This window comes from Fusarium phalaenopsidis, assembly GCF_050370095.1.
Source record: "Fusarium phalaenopsidis strain FUZ10S chromosome Unknown contig_32278, whole genome shotgun sequence".
NCBI lineage: Eukaryota > Fungi > Ascomycota > Sordariomycetes > Hypocreales > Nectriaceae > Fusarium > Fusarium phalaenopsidis.
Genome location: NW_028145417.1, coordinates 1,947,622 through 1,961,311, shown reverse-complemented (window position 1 = coordinate 1,961,311; position 13,690 = coordinate 1,947,622). Strand labels below are relative to the sequence as shown.

The following is a 13,690-nucleotide window of genomic DNA, read 5'->3' as shown; positions in this document are numbered from 1 at the left end:
GTCTGGAGGGGGACGACCGTGGAGAGATGGAGGAGGAAGAAAGAAAGAGAGGGAGATGGAGGGAGGAAGAAGTCAAAAAGGAAGAGAGGGAGGGAAAAATCTGGAGCTTCTGCCACAAAGTTTTATGTGCCTCTCACTGCTCGCCTCCCAGTCCACAACTTTTTTTTTTTTCTCACTGGGGTGGCGGGCAGAGGAGGGACCACGGCCCAATCCCATTGGGGATCGCCCACCAAAATTTTTTTTCCTCTGGCGCTGGGTTACCCCTCCACCCCTCCTTCCCTCCCTCCGTCTCAGTGCTCGACTCAGGCTTATCGGGTTTATCAGCTGTGGGGCTAAGCCATTTCAGGTAAGTGGGTGAGGGCGGTGAAAGGCCCCTGTGCGGCACTGAGGCCAAACGACGTCGCCCTTGGAACGGCTTGAGAAGCCCCCTGTGGAAGCTCCGATGCTAGACCCATGCACAAGTAATGCGCTTTGCAGGCGGTGATGCATTTTTTCGTCGTTGGGAGGCAAACCCAAGGATCTTGGTGAACCATGCCGAGAGAGAGATCAAGATCATATCATGGATATGTATTATTGCTTCTTATCTTTACCTATGCTGCCTTCTAGATTGCATCCTCAGCATGTCTTGGTCTTGTGCTGTGCGAGCCACACTGATACTGCCTGGGCGTCTGCATATCTGACTGCGTTGGGCTTCTCCCTCCTTCCAACCACGGATGTTGTCGGATGGATATTGGCATTGAAAAGGCTGGCAAGGCTCTCCCCTACAAATCAGCGGAGTATCGCTCCAGTCTTTTCGCCCACCTGCGTCCGGGAAATATCCACTTCCCGCCGTCTCCATGACGACCTGTTCAGCCGTTTGTCGCAGATTGCTTTGAGATCCTTGAAATGTCGATGCCCAGCTTTGCCATCTGTGGTTCCGTCCAGTGCCAGGTGCCCAGAAATGGGCGCTCACTCCTGCCAGCTGGCCTTCAAGTCCGTTTGCTATCCCCGTATTCGTACTCCAGACCCCGGAGGCGGTTTCCGGGAAACTGGAAGACGGCGGCTTGACTCGCCACAAGTTGTCAGCCTCTGAAACTACTGCTTTGAGTCAGGGTGGCCGCCACGTTATCAGATTACGGTTCAACGACGCAAGGCGTGAAATTTTGTCGTCTGGAGAAAAGCCTTGCTCGTTCGGTTCAGATTTCTTCGTCTGCTATGATGCTCATCCTACCTTACCTTTTCAAACTTGAACTTTCCTGTCAACTCAGGATTTGCCCCGGCGTTGGTTGACTCGTAGCCCAGTCGACCAGGCTGTTCCCTCCATGGATCCATTGGCACGGTGTACATCCCCTGCCTGCAATTTTCCCGCGCTTGCAGCTCGCGAAAAATGCTGCACACTTGAAGACTTCAAGGGTCGTATCAAAAATAAGCCAAGCAGTCACAATATCCGCCAACTGCAAAAATACAGCGAATATTATGTCTGCTACCCTTGGTGCGCGCTTTTTTCTTGCTCTCTACCCACCCAGGTGTTGAGGTTCGCATAAAGCAGGTATAGATGCCTTAGGCCTCGAGCTTCCAGGTGCAGGAGCCGTCAACTCAAGCCCAGCTGGCTCTTCTCTCAACTTCTCCATGGAACCCCCAAGCCATCCATTGCATTCCATCCTACTCTTTGTTCCCTCATCTTCTGAAGGAATCTCTCAACAAACAGCGGCCTCCCCGAGCGCAAGCACGTACCGGCTTTCTGCCGCGCATGGTTCAGCGCCTTTCAGCCGCCCCCTGGCCGATGGCTGATAGCTGGTGGGACCGGCTTTATCCACCACATCCTGCCATTCCCAATCGTTCCTCCGCCACGTTGCCACGGCACTTCTATTCTAGTGGTCCCTTGTCCGCCATGGATGGATATCGATGCCCAGTCGCTGCTTGCTCCTCGCCAACCGACACAAAGAAATGCTGCACACACACCTTGATCTTCCTGCAAGGTCAAGGCTCGGACGCGGCGCAAAGAGAGGCGCAGGCCAGACGCACTCGGCCAAAGCGAATACAAACAACTAGACACTCGCTCACGACTGTATTCGTTCACTACTGACGTTGAAGTACGCACTCCATGTCAGGAGTTCATATCGCGGGGCCCCGGAATCCCCAGGTTCATGCCCCGGCAGCTCACCGACAGTTGCATGTCGCACATACCAACCCCAGATAACAGCGATGGTCCCGAATGAGTCTCCGCCGAGAAGTTCGACCAAACCGCTTCAGGCCTGTGCTGATAGAATCTTTCAGAGTTGTCTTACTACTGGTCCATGCTTCAGCCATGATTAGTGGCCATGATCAATGCATGCTATAAGTGGTAGTACTTCCACCTTTCCTGTTGGGATATCTGGGTAAAGTAGTGCGTGGCCTTGACACAAGTCGAAGTGAATTGATGCATTTTCATAGCAAGTGCTAGCTCCGAGGTTCCCCTCTCCTCAAGCATACATATACCCCTGGTGATCAGGGTCATAACCTAGTTGCCACCTTCATATCCATGAGCAGCCGTTTTGGTAGCCGTGAGACGCCTATCCAGCTAGGAACCTGCACCAACACCGTCCTTTGAAAGTCTATCAAAAAAGCCCAACCCTTTTCACTACCTCTTTGTCTCCTGAACTTGCCGCTCTCCCCTGTCTATTCCAGTTGATTGACAGCCCAGCGTGCTACATCCAGCCAAGAAAAACTCAGTTCTTTGTTCTCTTTTATCCCTTGCACAAGGGCGTCGCTACACTTGGAGTTGGGCTCACAAACGCTCCATGAGTAAACAAGTTATGATGAAACCCCATGACCACTGGTTTCTTTGTTCGTCCATCCAGCCATGGAAGGGTGGAGCAGAACGGCTGCGCCAAACATCAGAACTGCCCAGTTTGCTACGACGGTGTGTCTGATGAGCAAATCTACTCGTCAATGCTCCTGGGTACAGGGAGATTTTCCTATTTGGTGAGTGTCCATAGAATGGTTGAGCATTCAAGGCCAATATAGCTGCCTTCCCAAGTACTCGAGGCAGACAAGAACAAATATATCAGCTTCCCTACACTTTTGTAATCCCTCGACGGTTTACCTGCTCAAGCCCGGTGCCCTGCTATTCCCTCTTGTATCCATTCCACCTCAGGAACCCATGGCTTCAAACCCTACTGGTCCAGGTGCAACACCACCTGGAACACTACCCGCCTCTGCCACTGTTCCAAATACGACATGGAATAGCAATGCACATCTACCAAGCCCTGCAACTGTCAACTCCCGGAATCCTCACACACCATCCAAGCCCGTTGGGAATGCCTGGGATCACGTCCGATACGTCCCTCCATGGATGGATCCTGACTGGCAGGATGAGGGGCAGCCGCGAGATCGGACAGACTTCAAGATCGTTGATTTCTTTGATAAAATACGCCCTGCTGTTCATCCCAAGGACCAGTACAAACAGCCAACAAAATACGCCCAGCGGTTCAGCATCTTTCCCGGTCGACTTGATGGCCGTTCGAGGACATCACCGACTCGAGCCAACAGCAGGAAACTATTCCCCGCTACTGCGGATATCAAGACAGGGAAAGACTTGTTCGATAGTCTCGACTACTCGGCAGCACGGGAGGGTAAGACTATCGATGAGTACATGACCAGTGCAAGGCCGGATATGCAACGGGGGACGGAAACCGAGCAGCGGTGCATGCAACAGTATGAGGACTTGGTTATTGATGAGAACTGGCAATCCATTCTTTTCGGAAACCTGACCATGGATGAGGCAAGTACCTGATGCTACCCGTCTCCCTTGTGCTTGTCTAACGGCGCATTTAGATCCGCGCTGAGGAGTATCTCACAATGCAGGATGTATATTTCGAAGGCCTCTCTGGACCAATCCACCCGTAAGCAACACCTTGCTTGGTTCCTTCTACACACTTGCTGAGATCTATCAAGCCTGTTCGATCGACACATGTGGGCGGACACGACCGACTTTGGGAAAGACCCGGCAACCCCACGATATGTGTATGGCCTCGATGGCGTGCGCGAGGAATGGGATCCAAGGGTGAGCGTCTGCTCAGTCGATGCATGTTTGGCGCTAACAAGCTCGAGACAAACGACCGGTTATGGAATGCGATGCAGCCGGCTCTTCAACTTGCTACTCGTATGCTTCTTACCAATGACCCCTGCATCTTTGGCCTACAGGATATCACCAACAGGTACAGAGTTCCTGATCACCTCTACAAGAACCGGACAGGCCAGGATCCCGACGAAGTGAAATTCAAGATCAAATCAGACCAGCAACCCCTCGACCCGGAGCACCTCCCGGGTGCTCAGCGGCTGCAGAGCTGTCCTGGGTTTTCGGCCCCAGCCGTAAGCCAGCGAGCTCTTGAAAGAGTTATGGATCTGAAGCTCCAAAGTGCGTTTTACTCGAGCGGCGGTAAGTACAAGGATCACTGCATCGCCCGCACATTCATGCATGGGGTCGCATCGCCGAATGGCCCCATCAAAGTCACGATCGATGCCGAGTTGCTTTGGATGGTCATGTCGGACAAGTATAGCAAAAGCGAGAAGATGATGGCCAGCCTTGTGTTTGCTGCTGCGCTGGTTCATGAGATGATGGTGAGTACAGCCCCCAAAGATACAAGAGACGCCACTAACAAGGCAACCACTGCAGCATGCATGGGTGTCTGTTGCTGCGAAATGGGTGCTCAACCCTCAGGATTTTGGGATTACGGATCCTGCTGAGGTCCAAGCCTGCGAGGATTTATGGGATGACCTCTGCCCAGAGGACAAATGGCCAAAAGAACCCTACTATAACGACGACCCATGGAATGAAGTTGGCCATGCCTTCGAGCACCATGTAAGTGACTGTCCTTGGCCAGAAACTTGAGTCTCGATCCTGACAGTGGCCGTGGAACAGGTGCTGGGCGGTGCCTATTGGGGGTTCATCAACGCCAACCAGGGCTATGTGTGGCCTCGACTGCTCCAGAGTTCTGCACCCATGATCGTAAGGTGTCTGTGGCCTACGGGCGCGTACAATTGTCCGCCTCATCTAACTGCTCCCCATATGCGTATGGAGCAGCTGAGCCATTTCATTCGCATCGATGATGTCCGACCCTTCTTCAGTCAAGGCTTCTGGGACGTCTCCGTCAGGAAGTATGGTGCAGCAGCCTTGAGGGAGCCGTCTGAGAGACCTCACAAGATCAACTACAACCCGGCCTCAGTATCTCTGGCACCCGGCATGTGGAACATGGCCAACCTAGGGACTCATGCAGACAGGGATTGGGTGCTCTACGACTTTCTCGACTGGCTTCATGAGAAGGGCAAAGCTGTCCTGTATGCATATTTTACAGCCCTTGTCCAGGACGCCATCGAGTTTGGCTCTCTACTTTGGAGATTGCGAGAAGAAAGCAGAGGATGGAGCGAGCGTGATGCGAAATGGGCAGGACTTCAAGGGGAAGCACTGATGCTGATTTACGAGTATGCCGGCTTCACCATAATGGCCAACGCTAGGAGGAACGCGACATCTAACCTTCCACCAGACAAGATTGCTGATCTGACAGACCTGTATAATGCATGGGATGGGGTCAGGCGACGCCTTGGCAGGTGTCCCGATGACGAGTCTACCATCTGCGCAGGCATGGGCCCCGAGTTCTGGCGCATCCAGATGCTGGCTACAAGCAGGGATCGCTACGAGGGACGTCTGGTGCCCAAGCTCATCGACTTGACTCGCAGTCTGATGGATGAATGCGCGTGGTTAGAAAATGTGGTGTGCGAATTCTATCAGCTCCCTTTCTCATATTGGACAGCCTACAGGCGAAGAGCTCCCAATCAAGCCGGACAGATAGCGACCCGAGCAAAAAGGATTATGTCTGCTCTGGGGGACCTGCTTACGGCAATGGGACTCGCCGAATTCGATATGCCAACGTGGGACAGAGAGTGGGAAAATCGACTGATTGCGCTTGGAGCGAGATTCTCGACCGTCGCAAAGCTGATGGTCTTGAACCCGCTCAAATATGAGAAGGCCTGGCGCGGCCTGTTGCCGTCGATGCCTGCGTTGCGCAAAACTAGTCAGAAGCGACATCAGGTGTGGTACTTCCTGGCGAAGAAGGAGATGCTGAGCATGGAGGGCGAAGTTCTCGACAAGGTGCGGGAGTTTAAGAATCGGTACGAAAACCTGTTGCACCTGGGAGGTTCCAAGGTCATACTCCCTGAGCATGACCCAGATGAGCTCGCGTTAGCACAGAGATGGGCTGGGACACTTGATGATGAGGATGGCAATACCGGGCAGGGTAACCCCCTTGCCAGGCCTTCCACGGGTATCTTTGACACCCAAGGGGTCGATGACCTGGTCCGTCGTCTTCAGCGACAGGCCCAACAGGCCCAAGATGACAAGCTTAAGCGCGCAGAATCCAGTGGCCAGTCTCCGACACTTTCGCAAGATGCAGCATCTCAGGCTACGCAGGCACCCAGCATCCCGCCCAAGATACAGCAGATGGGGGTGGGGGTCCAGACGGCACCGTTTGGCAACCTACAGCTGCCACCCAAAAGTGCGTTTGCTTCTTATCATTCTTCATCAGCGGGCTCTGCTTTCCCTTCGCACACGCCTGGCGCTCCATCTGCTTGGGTAGCAGGCAACTCAATCACCCTAGCACAGCAAGTCAACAAGCCTCTTGGTGCTCCACAGACTCTGGGGGGTGTTCGTGGGACGTCCATCTCAGGGTACGGCATCCTGCCTCATCCATATGCCGTCCGAGAGACAGTCACAAGCGATCTCACCAATACAGCGCAGACGACCTTTCGGTACAACAATCCCAGCGCATTTGCTCAACATGCTCCCCGACAAGGCGGAACGTCTCAGGGGTATCGGCAGGGAGCTGGGCCTCTGGGCGACATGGACCAGATGTGGGAACAGCAGAAAGTTGGGCCCCACACAGGCGGTCAGACGGCAGGCCAGGATGAGGACAGTGATGTAGAGATGGCGGACGCCAACCGTGCAGGCGCATTTGTTATTGAGGTCAGTAGCGACGACTTGAGTTCGTCAGCTGGCGATGGCGACGATAGGTCGGAGCGAGAGGGCAGTGAGTCGACAAGCGTCGAGTCTTGGAGCGAAGATGGGTTCAAGCACGGTGCAAAGTCGAGGGCTCGACAGAATTTAAAGCCGCGGCTGGGTTTTAAGCGCAAGGCCCCCTGGATAATTCCCAATCCAAGGCAGCCCTGGCTGACTCAAGGAGGAAGCCAGAGGAAGAGGAGGAGACCCTAAGACCCTGGTCAGTATATCTCGGGTCAAGATTTGACAGAGGCATGAAGCTGGAGATATCTGGATGTTGGGCGGGTTGCTCAGGAGGATGCTTGATGGTTGTTCTTGTTCTTGTTCTTAGTGGTTCCGAGTTGGTGCTTAGTCGTGCGAATGTCCCAGTTTTAGTTTCTGCTTCGGAATATAACAGTCTCGTCTCTTTCACTATGTGAATAACATAAGTGGAAGGGAAAGAGGGGCCTTCTAGTCAACCGGTCAACACAGTGATGGCTTGTACTATTGTCTCGTCCAAGGAGGGACGTCCAGATCTCGGTGAAGGCCGGGAGACCCACACAGATTAGCCCCCGCGCGGCCCGTGCTCACCGAGTTTCCGAATATGGAACGACGCGGGGCAGCTGAGGAAGGTTTGATATCAATGGACAGGTACGTACCGTACCACAGCTTCCATCCATCATTGTCACGTTTTCCGAATCACGACAACAAAGAAGAGGGAACAATTGATCCAAGGTCGAAAGAATAGAAAGCTCTGTCTCCTCGTAACAGTCCATCACGCTATCCTTCTCCCTCGCTTGAACAGTAAACAGAAGCAACAACAGCAACTTGTGTGTTGTTTCTTTGTGTGTGGTTTGCATCCCCATTGCTTCTCTCGAGTTGGGCATCTCATCACTGATCAGGCTGGACAGAACGAAGCTACCCAAGCAAGGGATAAGAAACATCAAAGGAAAAAAATCCTAACGTTTATCAGTCTTTCCTTAGGAAAACGGCCCTCAAGGTTTCTTTCTCCCTCAAGCATAAAGAGAAGCCTCTCCCTCCTCTTTCATCTCACACACAACAACCAGCAACCATTACATGTTCGCAACCAAAATTCTCAAAATGGCTACCAAATCCATCGGCGACATCCCCATCCTCACCCAGCTCTACGCTGACTCCACATCCCTCCTCTCCATCGCGGCCATCGAGTCGTCCCAGGAGCCCGCCTTCCCGGCCAACGACGACATCAACCGCCGCATCGGCTATATGCGCGGCGACATCACCCGCCTGCGCCTCGACGCCATCGTCAACGCCGCGAACCGCTTGCTCCAGGGCGGCGGCGGCGTCGACGGCGCCATCAACGCCGCCGCCGGTCCGGAGCTCGTCCGCGAGAGCGCGCCACTCGGACCCATCGAGACGGGCGAGGCCGTCATCACAAAGGGCTACAACCTCCCCGCGCAGCACGTCATCCACACCGTGGGACCCATCTACCGCGAAGTCCGGAACCCGGAAGAGAGCCTTGCCAGCTGCTACCGCGAGAGCCTCAAGCTCGCCGTCAAGCACGGCCTCCGCACCGTAGCCTTCAGCGCCATCAGCACGGGAATCTATGGTTTCCCCAGCCAGCGGGCTGCCTATGTCGCCTGCAAGACAGTAAGGGAGTTTCTGGAGACAGATGATGGAAGCAATCTCCTCAGAGTTGTGTTTGTCACATTCATGCCCAAGGATGTGAATGCCTACAACAATGCGCTACCGTAAGTTGATGTTCCTATGTTTGGAGAGGAATCATAGCTAACAAGATGAAATAGGCGATATTTTCCTCCCACAGCTAGCGAGGGACAGTAGGGGGTAAACTTGATGTGTTTGACACCAAGAATGGAGATTGCGCCCAGGAGGGGCATGTGGTGTAGTATGTAGTTCATGGATTAGCCTGATGATGGCAGTTGACCACCTCTATCCAATTGCCATCAAGAATACATATTCAACCAAGGATACCTTTTCTAGTAATGGGTGTATCCTACTATAAACCTTGATTGTATCCATATCACAGACAGCGTCACCATCATTCGCCTTGAGGGCCCTTCCAGCATCAAATCAATTAAACAGTTATCTCGCTCTCGACATTCAATCCAGTGCGTTACAAGATCCGTACAAACATTCGTAGCATATTCAATCAGACATGAAGCAATCCCATCATCGCAAGGTATACATAAACCAGATCAGAGAGCCAACCAAACACAAACCACTTCAGCAAACCAATTGCTCGCGCGAGCATGTATCCGCATCGTTTGCCCTTCATCAATTCATCAACCCTTCCGTGGCCTCCTCCCCTAGGAACTAGGTCCACCAGAGCTGGGTCCTGCTCCTCCAGGGCCCTTCTTCTTGTTCTTCTTCTTATTCTTCTTCCCACCCTTGTTGTCACCAGATGCCGCCGACGTCTCAGGGGCGTCTTGGGCCTCTGCCGCATCACCTTGTTCAGGCTCATCAGGATGTTCGGCCACATCAGAGGTTTCAGGAACCTCCGAAGTCTCCAGAGTTTCGTCGCCCTCTGTCTCTGGCGCCTTTCCACTCTTCACTTCTTCGACCGGCTGATCTTCTTTCCCCTTGATGGCACTGCCAAGATTCGAGAGCATCTGCTTAAGCTCATCAACTTCAGCCCGCAGTTTGCGCACTTCGATGACGGCGGGCTCCTCCTCCACGTTTGGCTTGGCCGCATCGCAGGTCTTCGTCCAGCCCTCTGCCTCAAAGTCCATCTCCTCGTGGAACTGCTCCCACTCATGCACCTGGTCATCGTCCTCCTCGCCTCGTGCTCGGTTGTGGCGGATGGTATGCGCCGTGCGTGTCTCGAACCATGCGGCCACGAACAGGAGAGGAGAGTAGAGAACGGCCATGACACAGTCGTTGATGAACTCGTACGTCGCCTTGGGCATCCACCATTCGAACAGGCCAGAGACAATGATTTCAACCAGGTTGAAAGGCGCAATGTAAACGTTCTCGTCGGGGGCTCGCACAAACTGCATCGTCTTCTGAGCAAATAGGGCCAGGTACTCATCGTCAGCGTTCTCGTAGATGTCCTCATAGGCCGAGTTGTAAAGGGCAATGAGGATATTGAGGAGAATAATCTAGAATTCCAAGTCAGCTTTGCACGCGACACGCCAGGTCAATATATCAACTCACCATGACAATAAAGGTAAAGCAGTAGTAGAGAACCAACCCAAACGAATATGGGTGTCCAAAATTCTCGAATCCATCGAATTCGGGGCTCTGCATGATGGCCTTGAGCATAGCCTCAATAATGAACCACGAGTCGCCTGCAACATTGTCTTCAGCAACATCTAGACCGATAAAGGCCTGAAGGAAGCCAATGATAATGATGATGAGCAGAGCAAAAAAGATGACTGATTCTTTCATCATGACCTTGAGAACGACCAGCATGGCGCCAAAGAAGCGGAAACTGTCGCAGTAAAGCAGAAGACGGCCCCAGAACATAGGCGCAACAAATGCCAACAGATAGTAGCTCAGTCGGTTGTACTCCGCATGGTGTTTGTCGTCACTCCAATACGATAGCCCGATGATGCGGAAGACAAGAGACACGGTCAGGAAGGTATACAAGATGAAGTTGAAGACATTCCAGAAACCCAGGATATGGTAGCCCGCCTTGTAGTATTTGACAAGCTCGTCAGCAACGTAGGCAAAGGTAAAGATATAGAGCACTATTTCGGCTGCATCCAGTACGCCTGTCGCGTTGATCGAGTTGATGGCGATCGTGTAGAGTCCAAGGTAGATGATGGAAAACAGTAGCTGGGCGGCATTCTGGTAGCGCGGCGCTCGCATGCGATCAGGATCCATGTGCACGATGAAATTGGTGTTGTCTTTGTCCTTGTAGTCGACAAACTTGGACGGATCATTCTCGTCCTGAACCAACCAGCCGCGCCAAAGATAGGCGATGCACTTCTGATAGCCAGATGAGCCAATGACCCGGACGGCATGCAAGTCGACTGCCTTCTCAATGACGTTGGTCGGGGCAGTGGCTTCTTGGTCGATGAGGAAAGAATACCGTCGAAGCAGAACATGATGCAGGAGGTACTCAGTATCGTCCTCGTTCTCAATTCTGGAGGCCATGGTCAGTATCTGATGGGTGAAAGAGGACGGCGAGCATACATCTGCTTGGCGATGACAGTACAAGCAACGGCACGAAGATCATGGAGGCTAGCATCCCATAGCTCGACAATCGCCTCCCGCTGGAACCATCGCATGTTGACCAGCAGAGCGTAGACCTAATGGCAGAAGCGAAAGACGTCAGTTAAGAATCCAGGGCCGGCAGATGGCTATCCAACATACCACACATGATCCGTATCGCTCGCCGCCTGCTTCCCTTGCGGCTTGGATGACCTTGTTGGTGATGATGGTGCTGTGGGAACGAGTAATTTGGCTCTCTTCAAGCTCGCACGGAATGCATTCGCGAATCAGGTGTCGCAATCGGAGGCAGACCTTTGTGACCTCTCGGGGCGGAATGGCAGACTCGATGTTCTGGTTCCTGTGATGAGGAAGGACTGGTAATCATTGTGTTAGCTCAATGGCCTTGGGCAGAAGTGGATGGGAAGAAACGTGCGCGCTCGCTCCTCCTCGTGAAGCCAGGCATGACGGCTATTGGCGCCGTTGGTGCCGTTGGTGCCGTTGGTGCCGTTCAGGGAAAAGAAGCCCTTGAATCGCCTCCAGTTGCCAGGCATGATGTATGGCTAGCTCGCGACTTCGATGGTGCTTCAAGCGCGTCGTTCGTCTTGCTCAATTCCACAGCACTCGAACGGCGAGTGAAGACAATAAAGTATGGTACGAGCTCGCGACGGGAGGCTGCGTGCAGTGGGGTTGGTGTTTAGTGTGGACTCGCAAGCTGCCGCGTTACGCCCAAGTCAGGCGATGATGGCGTGCCGCAAAGAGATCAAGTCGAGTCCGGGGCCACGGTCAAGATCCAGGTCCAGAGACAATGGCTCAGACGTTGTCAGAGGCAATGATACCGGGCCGATGGTGTCTCAGATAGATCTTTGTATGGCGATTGACGGCTGGCTGCAGCGTGCAAGAGTCAATCGCAATGCCCCTCTGGACGGTGACGACGAGGATGATGAGGTCAAGATTGGGCCGCCATGAGGAGGACGACAGCTGAAAAAAAGAAGCTTCAGCTCGGCAGGTCCGTGTCCAAGCGATTTAGGTTCCCAGTCCTTCCCCTCCCGCGCCTTCCTTCAAAGTAGCAAGGTTCTTTCCACCTGAATCAACTGAACCAAGTTGACAGGAAGGAGCTACCTCGGTCGACTAACGAGCTGGCGATGACGTCGCCAAGGCTGGTGATTGGCTCAACCCCAGCCACCTGTTGGTCTGTGCTTTTGCTATCATGAGCTGCAGTTTGCGTCGCTTGCAGCAGCGCGGGGTGCGGTGGAAAATGGTCTCAGACCTAGTTCTCAAGCTCGTAACCATGCAATTTAATCAGTTCATGTTAATGAATATCATGATACTGAAACGAGCCCTCCCGCGAATTATTTATTGTCTGGCCTAGGCCCTGGCCACCGAGCTTGATACGTGCAACAATGAGCAAGACCTCTAACATCCATCCCATCCCAAGATCATCCAGGGTGCATGTTATTGCTACCCTGCAAGCGAGGGCTATGCCCGGTCTCGACCAGTTTTTTTCTTGTTTTGCATACGCATCTCCTCCAGAATCTTGGAGATTGGAAAATCCACGATCCAATGACTGGATCTGAATGCCGTCTCCATGCATCTATACTCGCTAAACCTCTGACAAGCGAGCGTGGAGGAGCGTGTATCCCGGTCTGTTGGTTCCCTGTTGGCCAGCCATCCACCCATAACAAATCCGATGCGTTAGTGCGCCTTCGTCATCAAGACACCAAGATCCAACTCATGATGAGCCCAGCGGAATATTATTAAGGTTTCCCTCAACTTTAATAACTATGTCGATGCAATTGCAATACTCACGTCAGTAGTGAGTCTCTCGAACCCATGCCTAAATATCTTTAGCTGGAATGCACCCATACTGCTCGCTTTCGTTGGATTAGATGGCTACCCTGTAAGCTCTTGGACTGTTTGAAGCGTATCGTTTTCATCCAGGTTGTAAGATCTACTATCCGGCAAATGTTTGTGTAGCTTATCTTAACTACATGGATCCTTCCAAGTTGTGGGCACCCTTTTCACGAACCACCGACATCGGCGCCAATTCCATGGTATGTTCTGAATTCTGGGGAATCATCAAGCAGTGCAAGTCACCTTAAGCGCGAACATGTTCGGAGCGCCCAGGCCTTCTATGCGTCTTTAGTCCCGTTTGACTGACTACGCCGGCAGAAGCAAAACTTACCATACAAACCGTCAAACGGATGGGATGCCGCATCTGCACGGGATTTGTGACACCGGTTGGTGTTTGTCCGGCTGCTGCCCGCCGGCATCCCATCCATGTAGCGCCAACACATCACCTGGCAAATGAGTGGTCTCGCCCTTGGCAAATTCTTGTGCAGCCTGTCGATTCGTGGGCTAGGGTGCAGCAACAAGACGGCGGCTTGGACAAACACAAACACAGCATGACGAGTTGTCGCAGTACGTGGTCTTGCTCACCGGCGTCGCTCTGGTGTCTCCATATTGCATTCCGACATCCATCGCACGAATACGAACGGGGTCAGCGAACGGAGGCCACGTCTCTTGCCATCCGGTCGCACCCATCAT

The 13,690-nt window shown here is 53.1% G+C and overlaps 4 protein-coding genes across 4 annotated transcripts; 3 read left to right on the top strand and 1 right to left on the bottom strand.

The window, feature by feature from the left end:
* Nucleotides 1–3,121: 3,121 nt before the first annotated feature.
* Nucleotides 3,122–3,754, top strand: LRP88_01235 (uncharacterized protein; the record flags this gene model as incomplete). Its single annotated transcript, XM_083237927.1, has 1 exon — nucleotides 3,122–3,754. One exon carries the CDS (start codon nucleotides 3,122–3,124, stop codon nucleotides 3,752–3,754), a length of 633 nt encoding a protein of 210 aa, XP_083106432.1.
* Nucleotides 3,755–3,819: 65 nt separating this feature from the next.
* On the top strand, nucleotides 3,820–7,225 carry LRP88_01234 (uncharacterized protein; the record flags this gene model as incomplete). The annotated part of the gene is made up of 5 exons (XM_083237926.1): nucleotides 3,820–3,863; nucleotides 3,916–4,024; nucleotides 4,072–4,581; nucleotides 4,637–4,822; nucleotides 4,883–7,225. The coding sequence occupies 5 exons, from the start codon at nucleotides 3,820–3,822 to the stop codon at nucleotides 7,223–7,225; spliced, it is 3,192 nt and encodes a 1,063-aa protein (XP_083106431.1).
* An 867-nt stretch (nucleotides 7,226–8,092) lies between these two features.
* LRP88_01233 (macro domain-containing protein) lies at nucleotides 8,093–8,812 on the top strand (the record flags this gene model as incomplete). The annotated part of the gene is made up of 2 exons (XM_083237925.1): nucleotides 8,093–8,721; nucleotides 8,776–8,812. 2 exons carry the CDS (start codon nucleotides 8,093–8,095, stop codon nucleotides 8,810–8,812), a joined length of 666 nt encoding a protein of 221 aa, XP_083106430.1.
* A 485-nt stretch (nucleotides 8,813–9,297) lies between these two features.
* LRP88_01232 (uncharacterized protein) lies at nucleotides 9,298–11,697 on the bottom strand (the record flags this gene model as incomplete). The annotated part of the gene is made up of 5 exons (XM_083237924.1): nucleotides 9,298–10,089; nucleotides 10,145–11,078; nucleotides 11,129–11,244; nucleotides 11,309–11,504; nucleotides 11,576–11,697. The coding sequence occupies 5 exons, from the start codon at nucleotides 11,695–11,697 to the stop codon at nucleotides 9,298–9,300; spliced, it is 2,160 nt and encodes a 719-aa protein (XP_083106429.1).
* Between the last annotated feature and the right edge of the window lie 1,993 nt (nucleotides 11,698–13,690).